Source organism: Echeneis naucrates, chromosome 13 (genome assembly GCF_900963305.1).
Source record: "Echeneis naucrates chromosome 13, fEcheNa1.1, whole genome shotgun sequence".
In the NCBI taxonomy this organism is placed as follows: Eukaryota; Metazoa; Chordata; class Actinopteri; order Carangiformes; family Echeneidae; genus Echeneis; species Echeneis naucrates.
Window position 1 is genome coordinate 4,666,851 of NC_042523.1, and position 14,973 is coordinate 4,681,823.

Sequence of the window (14,973 nt, forward strand, 5' to 3'; positions counted from 1 at the left end):
GACCTATCCTGGTGCTAAAGTGAAGTCCTACCCAGTGGATATGTTTGTCATAATGTGTTCCATGTTTGTTGGTTGTTTTGTTGGTTGTATTGTATTTGTAGCCTCACATTGTGCGACTAATTTTGAGTGCTTCTTGGATGCAAAAATATTTTTAGCCCCTGCTACCAAAATAAAGTGGTGTGATGTCCTTACGTACCAATCGTATTGTAATGTATCATATTGTATTTATTATTTATTGCTTTGCATCCTCTGATACAGTGTTCACGTGAGGTATTCACTTCTTGCATGTTTTCCCTTTTTAGTGATTTTAAAAATAGATTCACAGTCAATACAGTTTGTCTTTTTGCCAAAAAATTGCAAAAAACTCTTTCATGTTTAGTGAAAGTAGATTTACAAAGTATTTGACAAAGTAATGCAAATAAAAAAAATATATATATAAAATAAGAAATTGCTCAAAATTGTGCCCTCTTCAAGTCTGGGCACTGCAATTTTACACCATTTGATCTTACAAAAGTGCACACACTGTCAGGATGTCACGAAAGCCCCTTTTTAAGTCTCGCCTTGAATTCTCAGGTGGATGAGTGATAGACTTTGACTCCGTCTCTCCAGAACATCAACCTTGTTATATTTAAACCATTTCCATGTAATTTTCATTGCATGCTCTGAATAATTGTCTTCCTGGAAAGTAACTCCCAGAGTCACAGTTCCCATGAAGACTGAATCAGATTGTCCTCCAGGGTTTGCGTGTGTTTGTCAGATCCAGTAAGGCCAGCTAAGTTCTGGTTTTATTTTTGTTCACTTACCTTTTGTCTTGTTCAAGGTCCTGTAACTTTCCTCCCTCCTATGAGATTACCTGCTCCTCCCTTCATGAGTCTCACATGTGTCAAAATGTCTCCCTGTCCTGTAGCGTTTAGTGTGTTTGTTGGTGCTCATTCAACAACAGGCTATCTTTGTCCCTCCTTGGCAGAGTTCCAGCATTATTCTCTGTGTAGTTTCTGATCGTGGCAAACCCTTTTTTTGTTATTAATTCATTAATTCATTAATTTATTTATTTTTTGAGGCAACCTTTTGCCTAGTGAGTGCCTATGGGCTAAACCTTGGGTCAGTAAAGACCTGTAGCCTATCTTTGAGTTCAGCATATGTTGTCCGTTATTTGAGCTCGTCTCTCTGCTTGATATTTTGCTGCATTAATTTGATCTTCTACCTTTCAAAGCCTTCGAGGACTAGTCACTCGGTTTGTGAGGGTGGGAGGCTTTCACATCTGCCATATTTGTTCAATTTCTTAATTATGGATTTTAAAAAAAAGTCCAGAGGATGTTCACTGACTTGGAATATAATTTTGCATCCATCGGCTGACGTGTACTTTCCAATAAGGTTTTCCCTGATTTAGATGGAATGGGTTTTTTTTTTTTTTTTGCCTTTGTGCTGTATTTGTAGCCAGGAATACTGATTAAGCAGTGGCTGAACCTGTCAGACACATGTGTCTTTCCTATATCACTTGCTACACGTTCACTGCACTCAGGTAGTCTCCCATTTCATTTGCTCAATTGGCTGCACCTCTGGTGAATAATGTCAGTAGGTAAGTATTTATGCGATCACTTATTTTGCAGTATATATTTTAAATTAATTGGCATTACTTTGGAGAAATCAGTTGTCAGTGTTCTGAATGGTGATATTGGACGGGGAAAAGAACTCACATCAGACTGTCTGGAAGACTTTTGACAAATTTCTGCATACGGTTGTGATTTTCGTGGCATGTGATTATGGAATTATTTATTTCACGAAGGAAAGGACTGTGAGATAATTATACATTTCAACGTGTGTCTCTCTGGAGTTCTAGTAAGAACAAGCCATCTCGTCTGACCTGGCTGTTTTGAGTTAAGCCAGACCAACTAAAGAAAGTGGACTAGTAAAATATACTGGTTAATGTAAATGGTGGTAAGTCAGTGCTGAAATGAGCAGAATAGGAGCAGAGCTTCAGCCTGATACAGTGATGTTATGGCCTCCTGACACCCAACAGTATTTTTCTTGCGTTGTGGTTGCTAGCTCAGTGACAGAACGACAACTTGATGTCGAGGGAATGATAGTCAAGTCAAAAACCACCAAAAAAGAAGAATGAGAAGGAATGGATGGTACAGTAGATGTGAACGCCCTGTGGATTTCATTCTTACATCACAAAGTTAAAAAAGCACTCAGCCTATTGACTGAACTGAACCTGTGCTCCATTTATTTCCTTGTGGATTTAGCATTTTAATTCTTTTCGCAGTATATATGTAGCACCTTTGCCTACTGTACAATTAAAAAAAAAATAAAAATAAACGGCCAGTAGTACAGGTGTTTCAGTGGTTAGCGCACATGCTATGTTATAGTAGCATCTCTCTCAACGTCCTGTTGGTCTCTTTGCCACTTATTGTCGAAAGAATGACACAAAAAGCCCAAAAGAAATAAAAAAAATTATGGCCATCTACCTTCATAAAGTTAAAGAGTTGTTCAACTCAGAATTTGTTTTGAACTTGTTCGATTGATAAAGATGTTGCTGCATTCCTAGAACTAATTTTATGCATCTTGGTTTTCAAATTGTTATCAATGCCGCTCGAAAGATGGAAGAAAACAAAAAGGAAAATCCCCTTGGTACAAAGAAAAAGAAGAAATAATAGCGAATGAATGAGTGAATTTCCATTTAAAAGGTTTCCACATCCTGTTGCTGCCTACATGCTGTGTTCTCAGTAAACAAACCCAGAGGACCCAAATTTTCATATACATAATTTATTTATCACTGTCTTTGTCAGTCAGCTACAAACATAATGAAGCCTGGTACCTCCTCTCTGAGACAGACATGTGGATGGAGAGCTCTACACCAGATCTACACAGAATAATTTTTAGGGCCAAGTGTCCAAAAAAAAAAAAAAAAAGTAAAAAACAAAAACAGCCAAATCAAAAGAATATTTGCATTGAACACATGAATGCTTTTATGCAAAGACAATATTTTAAAAAAATGGGATCACTAAAAATGAATCCCAGAGAATTTCTCATTCTTCTACAGTAATAGTAAATGAAATAGAAAGTGAAAGTGGAGCACAGACACCTCTCTGTCGCTATGAAATCATTAGGATGGCCCAGAGATATGAGCCATAATACTGCACATCAGAAGGGTCAGCATGTCAGTGCTTTAAGCCTGAAAAAACCGCAGGGCATCCTTATAATGTAAACAGATGATTTGTGGAAATGTGATTGCAATTGCTTCAATGCTTCCTCCACTGGAAATGACAAGGGTTAGATTTTAAAGGCCAAGCTGTTAACTACAAAGTTGATTTTAAGGGTTGACTGTGCCTCTGAGTAACTTTGAATATTTTGTGTGTGTAGAAGCTGCCATTACATTTTGGATCCCAACTGTTTAAAAAAGTACAATTCAACAAAAAGTGACCAGGATTTGTGTTGAATTCGTTGTGAAGGCAAACTGCCCACCAGGAAAATGATGGTTAGTCATGTCAATGTAATTTTAAATCATTGAAAATATATGCAGGTTTTTGTTTTGTTTTGTTTTTTGAAGATTTCTTCCTCTTTCCAGATTTCGACTATTTTCTGTATATCTGTGTTGGTGGTTAAAATGTTATGTATGACACTAGGAACCATCATTTTCACACACATAAAAAAACATCCTTGCAGTACATTTTTAATATGCGATGTTAGGAAAAAATTAATTGCTAAAAACAACAGATGTTACAATGCTGTTTCGAATGCTGCCAATATCCTTATGGCTATTCCAGAGTCTCGACCTCAGGAATAGTTTTAAATTAATGTCCGGTCAAGTATGTTCACATTTCTTCAGCACTCTTTTGTCATTGGAGAGCTATATTTCTTAATTTGCTTTCTAAACAATGTTACGAACCATCAATATCACTTATATCCAGGAGGAATATTGACATTTTTATTAAAGCAAGTGAGGAAACGCCTTCAATTTTTTAATGGCCAGGGCCGACTTTCCAACTGAACTATTGTGAATGACAATTTAGATAAAGTTCTTTTTGAGTTTTTCAGCAGAAAGGGAAAGGGAAAAAAAATGTCAAAGAAGACAGACACTTCTATACGAAGCCTCCTTTCTGTCACAGTTTTATGAGCTGAGGTACTTCATCATTTGTCAAAAATTCAAAAACCTTTCCAGACCTTTCCTAGGATCATCAAAATCATCATTGCCCTGCCATTTACAATCTCTCTATATATACGTACATGTATACATGACTCTTTCTTCTTCCAAAGTGGCACATCTAGGTTTCAAACCTTGATCTAAATGATCCCCCCACCTGTGTCTAGTTGCCGTCCAAGCAGTCAGACTCCACAGGTAAATTGTACAAATATCCAAGTTATGTTGCCTTCTTAGCCAAACCAGGAACGTGGATGAAGGGCAGTCAGCTGATCTGTAACCCTAACCCTCCAAGACTTTGTCCAGAGCAAACTAGCTAAACATCTGTTGGAGAAGTTGGCATGAAATTTGGTACAGACAATCATAGTGCACAGAGGCCAAGGTCCTAAGAACTCTGATGAGCCCCTGATGTTTCATATAGCAGCAGTAGCAGCAAACAAAAACTTCTCCTGGTCCAACACTGCATGAGAATATGTTAGAATCTCCTGTCTAAATCCTCGACAGCCTTAGCTGGCTGCGTTTAATGGTTACATAGCACATTAAAATGACGGAATTGGCATGCATTTCAGCTGCGCAGAAGCTAGCAGTAGTAAAGTAGTGAAAATCTGAAAAACGAAACGGTTACTGTCAAGCTCAGCTGATCTGAGATATCGTATGTCCTCATGGTTTACAAGATGAACTGTCTTCAGCTGTCGACCTCAGGCCTAACTGTACAGTTTTACCTCTGTGGTTGTAAAGAACGAATAAACTTTCACCATTTTCTTTTTCCAACTATGTCCTCTTCTGTTGTGGAAGCATCTCTGCTGTGTGTGCATTTAATGTACTGTATACTGTACTGTACACACACATTTTTCTGTATTCAGCACCTGTCCCACCAAGGTCTGGTGAATGTGCACATGACCACTCATACCTGGTGAGCACTTCAACCCATGCTCCCATGGCTACCACTACATGTCTTGTGTACTTCACCAGCCTCTTCTGATTTATTAAAGTGCCATTGAGTGGAAGCTTTTAGTGCAGCCATGAGCGTATCCAATTTCAGCCCATCAGGGCAGAGGAAATCAAACACACCAGGAGCTTCCTCCATCCACAGACCTGACCAGTTTGTAGCTACTACTGGATATTCCAGACAAAAGTTACTTCCTAACACTGAGTATGGTCATCTGCAGACACTCTTCCTTCAGAGCCACCAGCTCTGTCTTGTAACTGCTTGTCTTGCCTCCCTCAGCATAAACACAAGGCTGCTTCTTTGTGGATAGTGGTGTTTCCATGGTCACTGAGCCAGCATTCAGTATGTCAGCGTGTGATGGTAAGGAAGAGGAGCTCTTGCTGCAGGCCACAGACAGTAATGCTGAGAGGGCTCGACCAACATCGTGGCGAGCCCCCTCATTGACGAAACAGTACAGAATGGGGTCAGCAACACAGTTGAGGCTGGTCAGAGCAAGCGATACGTGATAGGCTGCAAACAAGCTCTCCTCGGAGCTACAGTCACATGGCTTCCTGAGAAACATGACACTCCGTACCAGGAGGAGGATGTGATACGGTCCAAAGCAGAGCAAAACAATCAGGATCAAACTCAAAGCCAACCGCTGAATTTTGGCCTTCTCTTGACGTTCTGTTGAGACATTGCAGCGAACCGCTGCCAGGATCCCACGGTAGCCAACCAGCATAGCTGTCCAGGGAGCGAGGAAGCCCAGAAATGTCCTATACAGGTTCATCCCTGCCACCCAGTCCTGCATGGGATACTTCTCAAAGCAGAAAGTGTGGTTGAACCGATCCTGGAAGAGCTCGTCGTGGAAGAGAGGAGCAGAGTTGGCTACGATCTCAATAATCCACACCATGGCACTAACCAAAACAGCTGCAGGAGAGATGACAGAGAAATGCTCAAGTTAATGGTGACTTTCATGCCTTCAGCCTCTGAAAATACTATTAACTATTAACTATTATAACTATTATATATATAAAAAAAACAAAAAAAAACTAAACCTATAAGATAGTATAAGTTTACTTTATGAAATGGGTTCTTATTTTGTGTTTCCAGAAATGTTAGTCTGGGCTCAAGGCACACATCAATAGATTTTGGAAAAACTAAAGACTTTAGCAGGCATCCTTGTTTTTGTAGTTAATATAGAAACTTCCTTTGACACAGACTTTCCTGTTCAGATTTGGCAGATATGACAAAGTGGGCTTCCCCCAGTTTTTGAAATAGCATGTGTAAATCAAACCCAATTTCTCAATCATGTAAAAACAGGATGTCTGATTTTACAGCACTGCAATTGTTGAAAAGTTAGTCACCCTTTCTCCCAATTGTTTAATTTTTTTAAAAATAAATCAAACCAGTTCTTTGTCACATTTCGAGCACGTAGGTCCTACACACCTGTTTTGATCCGTCGGACCTTGGCAAAGCGCAGAGGATATGCCACGGCCAGGTACCTGTCAAGCGATATACAGCAGAGGAAGGCGATGCTGACGTAGATATTAGTGTAGAAGATGAACCCAAACAGCTTGCAGCTCCCCTGACCGTGGATCCAGTCATCGTGCTGGAGGAAGTAGTCGATCCACAGAGGAAGAGTGGCAATGTAGAGGAGGTCAGCCACCGACAGGTTGATCAGGTAGATGCCTAGCTCATTGCGTTGGCGCACCTTGAGGGCAGAGAGTGATGAATTCGGTGACGGAACGAGAGACGAAGGGAGGAAGCAAGAGAGGAAAGTTGAGGATTTAGGGAAGGCCGTTGGATAAAGATTTGAAGTTAGAGGAGAAAATGGATGGCGTCAGTATAAACGTTCTGTGTGTTCCTGTAGTTTCTCTATGTTTGGATTTTTTTCTTTAGTGCTTCATACTCAGAAATTGCTATGGCTAAAAAACAAAGAACGGCAAGGACACGTGTGACCACAACAGAGGGTTTTAAATTAAAAAGAAAGAAATTGTAGTCCAGATACCAGCGCAGTTTTATACATTTTTGATATTACGCATTACATAGTTTTGCAAGACATCCACAGTACATGAACAGCAAGCTTACATTGCTGAATCAGCGTTTTTTCATCAGAACAAATTTCATGTAGAAATTTTGAAATGTGGCACCAAGGCTGAGATGGAAGCTACACAAAAGGCTAATGTCAAAATACCACCCGACATTTGTGGAAATCTAAGCCAGGGATCTTGCTTAAATGGAAAGTCCATGTCAATCACTCCAAAGTAAACTGATAGTCTGTGCGAAATAGTGGAAGTGATCGGACATGTTACTTATATAATACAAGCCACCTCTGATAACAGAGGTGCAGTCCTGTTTGTTTACCACAATGACACAGATAAATCAGATAATGTTCATAATTTCTCTTTATCTCAGTACCTACACGCCCATTCTGACTGTGATTGATACCATGGTTTTGGGAGCAATATTTCGATATGTGTGAGTGTGTTGTGTGTGTGTCCTCCTCACCTGCATGTAGGCAGCCCAGAGGGCCATGCAGTTAGTGGGCAGCCCCAGAACGATGACTATGATGTACAGAGTCGGCTGGAAGAACTGGTCCACCTTACTGTCCACATCACAGAACGAGATGTTGCACATTGTCCTGCGTGGAACACTGAGTGTGCGATTGTGTGTGCAGGTGTGGAATGTGTGTTCAGCAGCTCTCAGCTCTGCATGTCTCCCTGTAGCTTCATTATATTGGCGCTCCAGATGTTAGACAGTGACATGGCAACTCTGGCCGCATGCTCAGCTACCATACTCCAGTGCAAGACGGAAAGACTGGCACAGACACAACTATCATTTCCTGGGCATGTCATTGTCCCTGTTTGTCAAAGTGCTTGTCCTCCTTGATCAAGGACCTTGATGTGTCATGATCCCCTTTCACACTTTAAAGCCCCTGAGTGCCTCCTTATGAAAGAAAGGAAGGATAAAATCTGTTGAAATGAATGCTACCTTATCAACACTGTGCCAGGCCTCCTGCACCTGCACAGGACCTCATCAATCTTTTAGAGTTTTAAAGGCCTGCCAGGTCCACTGTGGGTGGGAGAGGCCGAACATCAGTGTGTGTATCTTTGTGGAAGTGTGTCTCAGGGCCCTGATAACACACACAGCTCTTCTAGGAAGTTCACAGTAAAAGCTGGGAATTACTGTACAGAGCGCTTTGTTCATCAGTTTAGCCCGAACTCTTTGACATCTGTAAGAGAGAGAGACAGAGAGAGAGAATTCTTTATAATTACTGTACAAATAAGGCAACGGAAAAAAATTGCTCCGTTATCATTGTTTACATCAGTTAGTGAAGTTACCAAAAATACTGGCAGCCTTACACTTCTGTCATATAATGCACGACTTCTCAAAGAAAGCACTGAATTAATTACATCTGTACATTTTGCTTGCATTTTACTGTGCTCATGGTCTTGATTCTCTCTCCACCCCCCACCCCCCGAGTCTGGTTCTGTACTTGGTCATGATGGAAATTGTTGGGTCCCCCAATGTGTAAAGTGTTTGAATGACCTCTGTCATGGCACTACATAGATCAAATTTGAGTTGATTTGACATACAATGTGCCATACAATACACTAAATTTGTTCCAGCTCCACATCAGAGCTGAATCATTCAAATCATTGTTTTGTAAACCATTTTATAGACTTATTGACTTGATATCTGTGGAATTTCTTAAGGAAGAATTTCTATATCTTAGAATTTGAATAATATTCTGTGACACATAATGGTCCTACCAGTCAAGAATGAAGGAACAGAAACAGAAAATCCACGAAGAATGCACTATGTCCTCACTTTACTGTGTTTGGCTTGTCAGAGCTGTCCTTACACCACACTTTGTGTTTCAGGTTCATTTCCAAGGAATTATTTGATGAGCTCTGCCTCTAATCCACATACCCTTTTAATAGACCACAATCTCCTGTCATAAGACTTGGAGATACACTGCATCTGGTTTCGTTATTTGAAGTGAAAGGAATCTCTTGTGGTGAAAACACAACTGCCTGACTTGAACACACCCGCAACACATACAAACCATTTTCTGCTATGTTGAATTCTGCTGCCTCAAACATCCCTGAAAATGTGTGAAAGAAAACATATCAGTTGATGGAGTGACAGAGGGATGGAAGAAAGAGGCAGTGAGAACAGAACATGCTGGCCAAACAATCAGACACAAAAAACCTTTCAAAGAGTGCAAGCTGGGAGTCCAGGACATATGATAAACATTAGGTAAACTTTCATGTAAACATGACCTGAATGTACATGTGGAAAGATACAGAGAGATTACAGGGCGGGAGCTCAGTTTCCGTTTCACTCCTCAATATATCACTTTCCACTCCGAGTTCAGCTTGTTTATACATCTTGGACTGCTTTGGTTATTTGCATACGGCTGATACGAGTCTACATATGTTTTCAATCCCTTTACTGAAATATGTTCTCAAGCGCTGGGAAACACCTTCCTTTAGTTTAGTACTACATCCTGAAGTACACACTAAACATCTCACGGAAATCGAATGGTGCAGACTGCCAGGAATCAACCTCCAACAGATCAGCTAAATTATGGCACATGATGCAGTTAAAAGCGTGAAGCATGAAGGACAGAAATTATTGGCCTGATCTCACAGTCCATGATCTATGTCATTAACTGGTTGGACTGGATCATATGTTGACCTTATGACTAAAACAAATATTGGCTAATTCTGATTCTCTAAACAGTAGGCAAGATAGATTTGTCTTGACTTCCTGGTTGAAAGTCCAAGGAAGAGGCGTCAGAGGAGTCTGTCATCACACAACAAATAGAGATTTGTGAAGGAAACAGCTTCAGTCAGTGATAATGTGAGAGTCACTGGTGTGGAACAGCGATATTAGATTGAGCTGACCCAGTGCTACAATCACATGCACAAGCACAAACACATGAGGCCCAAGTGAGGTCATTCCTACAGCGACCTTGTCACATAAGTCTTTGTTGGGGGAAACACCCATGTTGATAAGATGAACTGCAGCTTGACCATATTTCTGCTGTACTCTGTTGTCACCACCACAGGAGGTTACCAGCCGATGATCGATCCAACACCTCCCCAGAAAGGCTTGCAAGTACTGTAAGCATTCCACAACAGTAACTGGCTCTGTAGCAAGTTTCAAAGCCCTTAGAGATAAATTGACAAATATCTGCAAAAGTGCTTTTTTTTTTTTCCATTTATGCGTTAGCTGTCACAGGTTTGGCAGGACCCAAGAGCAGCACAACGGCAGGAGCGTAAATATAAAAAAGTCTTTATTTAAATACGCGCAACAACTGAGTAACTATCGACAAGAATTTTCTTCATGTTCAGAGCTCACTTTTCATTCCTGTCGGGATGTGAACCCAGATCTCTGGAATGACAAGCAAGAACACAGTCTCGAAAGAGGTAGCGAGCAACTCCTCCCCAGAGAACCAGAGTGACCTGAGCCGGGAGACACACGGGCAGAACTTACAGTCAAGGATGAAAGGCAGGTCAAGTTACCAGGGCAGAGACGGCGTTTTGGGATCGCCTCCCACATGCTCTAAAAAGAACAATAGAGAGGCCTACATGTCCCTCCTGAAGCCTGAGCCAGAGTTGTCCGCCTGTTTGAAAATGGCGCCACGACCCCAGGATCCACTCCTAGGGTGTGGTTCTGAGTTTGAACTGGAGGACATTGGCTAGACGCCTGCGCCCTCAGCAGGAGTCCCCGGTGACGTCACACAGGTAATAAAGACACTTCGTGGCTCTCCATCTTCGCTTTTTCGTCTTAATGCCAAAGGGAGCAACACCAAACATTTGGATTATGACACCACAAAATCCTGGGTCACAGTCTTCAACTCGTGGGACGAGCATAGACTGCGGTGTTTTCCTTTTTGTTTGTTTTCTCTTCCTAAAACTCAGCGTGGACCGTGGACTCATCAAGTCGCCGTTATCTGAGGATAACACGGACTGCTCAACCGAAATGAAGAACACGTTGCGGACACTCGGAACGGAACCCTCTCTCTCTTTAACTTCCTCCTCTGGAGGAGCAGAGCAACCAATGTAAGAAGCTTCAGGTCTGGGCAGAGACAATTAAAATAGTGTGCATTGCAATTTGTTTTACCGTGTCTTGTGTTTATTTGGGGATTCAGATTATCTGTTTGCTTTGTTTTTTTTCCCCTAAATCCCATAAATTGCAAAAGCGATTGGTGCTACAGATCTCGTGTTGTCCGTCATGTGTCAATGATTGCACTAAATCACTAGTTAAAGTACCAATACCTGACCCGTGAACTCCGTAACAATCAACAATCAACGACCTATTTCTCTTTCCTTTTCCGCCCCTCACACACATTCACATGCGGCGACCAGCCATCATCATGGTTCCGACGGGTGCGTGATCGACATCACCCCGTCGCCATCTTGGCTCCGACGACTGTGTAACCGACATCATTCTGTCGCCATTTTGGCCATTGCAGACGTCACTCATGTGACTCCCCAGCCATCTTTACTGCTCACACACACTCCCACACGCTCACACATTCCTTCTCCCTCCTCCTACACGCACACACACACACCCCAAAATCCATAGATAGACTGGTGCCATTGCGGTTGCTGTTGTGATTGTCATTGCTATCGCTGTTTATTAGTGTTGCTGCATATGATCTTACTATTGTTACCGCTATAGCTATCACCATCGCTAAGGCTATCATATTACTATCCCATTCTTATTACATGTGTTATCTGTTGTAGATTAGTAGCTGATGTGTGTCATTGAATAATCAAACAATAACAGCCATTTATCCAGAGTGATGTTATTTTGATTAATTATTGCTGTGAATAAATGCTGTTATATGTTAAACCGTCGTTTGCGATTATTGTGGCTATAATTGTGACAATTGCTGGACTTATTACAGCCAGTGCTCGGATTTACCAGTTTCATAATCATTGATATTAATTGCCAATCTCCAAATTACTCCTACTAGTGTACAACAGTGGCCAGGGGCAGAAGGCAGGTCAGGTTACCAGGGCAGAGATGAGGAAACGTGGTCAGGGGCAGAAGGCAGGTCAGGTTACCAGGGCACAGACGAGGAAATGTAGTCAGGCGGAGTCGATACCAGGAGAACAGTCCAGAAACGAGTGCTGGAGAGTAGTTCATGACACAACAACAATCTAGTGGTGTCTTTGAGGCTCTGGGCTGTTAAAATACCGGCTGACTGAAGTGTGGAGAGGAGCTTCAGCTGCGGACACCAGATTGTAACAGGTGAGGCGGGTGGTGAGTGAGTGTGGGCTGAGTATGACAGTTTGCCTTTGCTGGTCTGCTGCATGCTACAAAAACTGAGATTATAGTTGCATTCAGTATAGAGCACAGGTTTACCGTCTGCTTTACCGTCTTAATAACTGCAACAGTTCAGTGTGCGCAAGGTGCAAGAGTCAGACATGCCTCTGGCTCAAAATCCTCTCCACCTTCCCCATTTACTGCCATTAATATGTGGCAGGATAGGACAGGTCATTGGGTCCGCTGTGGTGTTTCCCCTGGCCCAATCACAGCGGGGGAGCACCCTATAAAGAGAGGCAGTGTCATTCTCTTGCCCTCTCTTGCTGCTGGGCTTTGGGGCATGCCACCTTCCGGCTTCCTCATTTCCTGTTTACAACATCCCACCGTTTGCAGGTAAGCATGCCTTGGGTGTGCTGCTGAAGCTGTGTTTTAGCTGTTTGGCTGGCACTTCATGTCTTTCACCATCTGACCTTACAACGCCCGCTCCCCGGTCCATCTGAGTGATCTCCCAAGACCTTGCAACTTCCTTGGGGGTGGACAGAAGGGTCAGACAGTATGTATGCCTAAAGGGCTTTGCCTCCTCTGGCCTCCACCTGTACAGCTTGTGTGTGTTTGTCCTAATGCAGCTCTGTTGTGTGAGTGATAGGGACTGTTAGCCCCAGTTGCTAACAAAGCCTTGAGCCCCGTCTGCTCTGCTTGGTGTGGTGCTGTGCTGCCCTGCTGCTGCCTTTCCCCACCACCGATTGCAGCCTTTATGGTTAGTGGGTCTGTACTCTGGAGCATGTTGTGTGTGTGTGTGTTTGTGTGTAAGTCTCCCAGTTGTGGGGTTGAGTAAATTTATTTTAATTTGATTGATTTTGTGTGGGATTTCTTTTTTTGTTTTTCTGGGTTTTCTTGGGGACTGTGCTTTGATTTATATAGTTTGATTCTATTCTGCCTTTGTTTGTTGTGTATTGTTGTATATTGTTTTGTTTTTTTCATTACTTGTGTTCATTTGTTGTTGTGTGCATTTGTGCTTTGTTCATTTTTGGTTTAGTCAACCCCACAAATTTTTCTTTCCCTTTCCAGTGCTGAGAGCCGCTGGTGGCGGTCCCTGGTGTCCCGGTGGAGGTTTCCCTTTTTGGTGCATCCCCCTTTTGGTTTTGTTTGATTTTCACTTATGATTGGGGTGCTTTGTTTTTCACTGAGATTCCTCACACCCCTCTCTGTGATTGACGTCCCCCCGACTGGTAAGCTTTGGCACTGATTGGTTTTCCCTATTTTGCCCTTTTAATAGTATGAGTGTATTTTTATGACCTCTTTTTAACGTGAACAGTATTGAGTTGCATAATAAACAAAGATATTTTTGTTAAATTGGAATTATGTCCTGTCCCTCAATCTAACAATCCCTACAGTGAAGCTCCCTTGGTGACGTTGTTGGTAAATTTGGTAAATTCATAACGTCTGGTACACCACTCTCGCTCGCCACAAATACAAATACAGAGGTACATTTGTATATACTCAATTGATTTGTGTCAGAACAAACTAAGTTTACCACAGTAATGTGTAAATGAGTATATAGGAGTGATGATGTTTTTTTTTTTTTTTTTTTTATCACAACAGATTTAATTACTTTCTATGATGTCAGTTCCATTTATTTCATGATTTCATTGTATGCTCATTTATTCGTGTGGGATTCATTTCCGGCAACAAAACAATTTCATGATGTTGCGCTTACTTAATGAAATCCCCCGAATCAGAGGGGGAAGCCATTTTTGATTTGCTCTCAACTTGTGTCTTCAGTCTAACTTGTGTCAAGTGACTCAGGTCATCCACCACCAGTGTTTGGCTAACACTACAAAAGCATTACATTACTCATAAAAGTTGTATATTCATTTTATTGCATTTATTCTAATTAAACTTTAAAAGGTTTTCTCATGGAAGAGTCTACTCTCAGTTTTAGGGATTCCCAAGTGGATAAGCTAGATGGATGGAGGGAGGGATGTAAGGAAACAAACAAAGATAATCTAAGAATGCCAGAAAGAACATACTGTACATTTAAATTCTGGCACAGGGAGAATATAGGAAAAGTGATTGATTTTACAACTTTATTTTGTCGTTTTTAACCAGAATGTTCCCCCAAAACCAACTCACGTAGTAATCTCAGTGCTGAGATGGTAAGGAAGGAAGAAAAGCAAAATTTATTATCATCCTAGTTTCACCCTGCATTAGGAGTAGAGAGCACGTCTGTCACCACTGAGCACCACAGTGTCCTCACTTCTTAATTAGACAAAACAGCAGGGCTGCATGCCAGTGACAAAACCGCAGCCACTCAGTCTCTTCACCTCTTATCTCTGCTTTCAGCGTGCAGATGGCCAATTTGATTGTGGCTGCCGTCTAACTACAGAGTGTAATCTAAGTCAAGCGTTGTACATCTAAGACTTCGGAATACAATCTGATTAGATATATCAAGTTAATATAACACAGAGTTCTTTCCCCACCTGCCGAAAAACTCATTTCTGTTATCTTTACACTTCTATTATCATTCACTTTCTGTGACAAAGAATGTGGTTTGTTCAGTCGGTTATAGATATTAATCTCCTAATGTTTGCATGCAATGGCCACACGTGAGCAC

The 14,973-nt window shown here is 41.6% G+C and overlaps 1 protein-coding gene across 1 annotated transcript in view; it reads right to left on the bottom strand.

The window, feature by feature from the left end:
- Positions 1–2,934: 2,934 nt before the first annotated feature.
- Positions 2,935–14,973, bottom strand: part of gpr4 (G protein-coupled receptor 4) — a 35,866-nt gene continuing 23,827 nt past the window's right edge. Inside the window, exons 2-4 of the mRNA XM_029518202.1 lie at positions 7,581–8,304; positions 6,519–6,783; positions 2,935–5,999 (exon numbers count right to left, since the gene is read on the bottom strand). Of these exons, the coding sequence (XP_029374062.1) occupies positions 5,278–5,999; positions 6,519–6,783; positions 7,581–7,709 (1,116 nt within the window). The 5' untranslated portion in view covers positions 7,710–8,304 and the 3' untranslated portion in view covers positions 2,935–5,277. The remainder of the gene's footprint in view (positions 6,000–6,518; positions 6,784–7,580; positions 8,305–14,973) is intronic.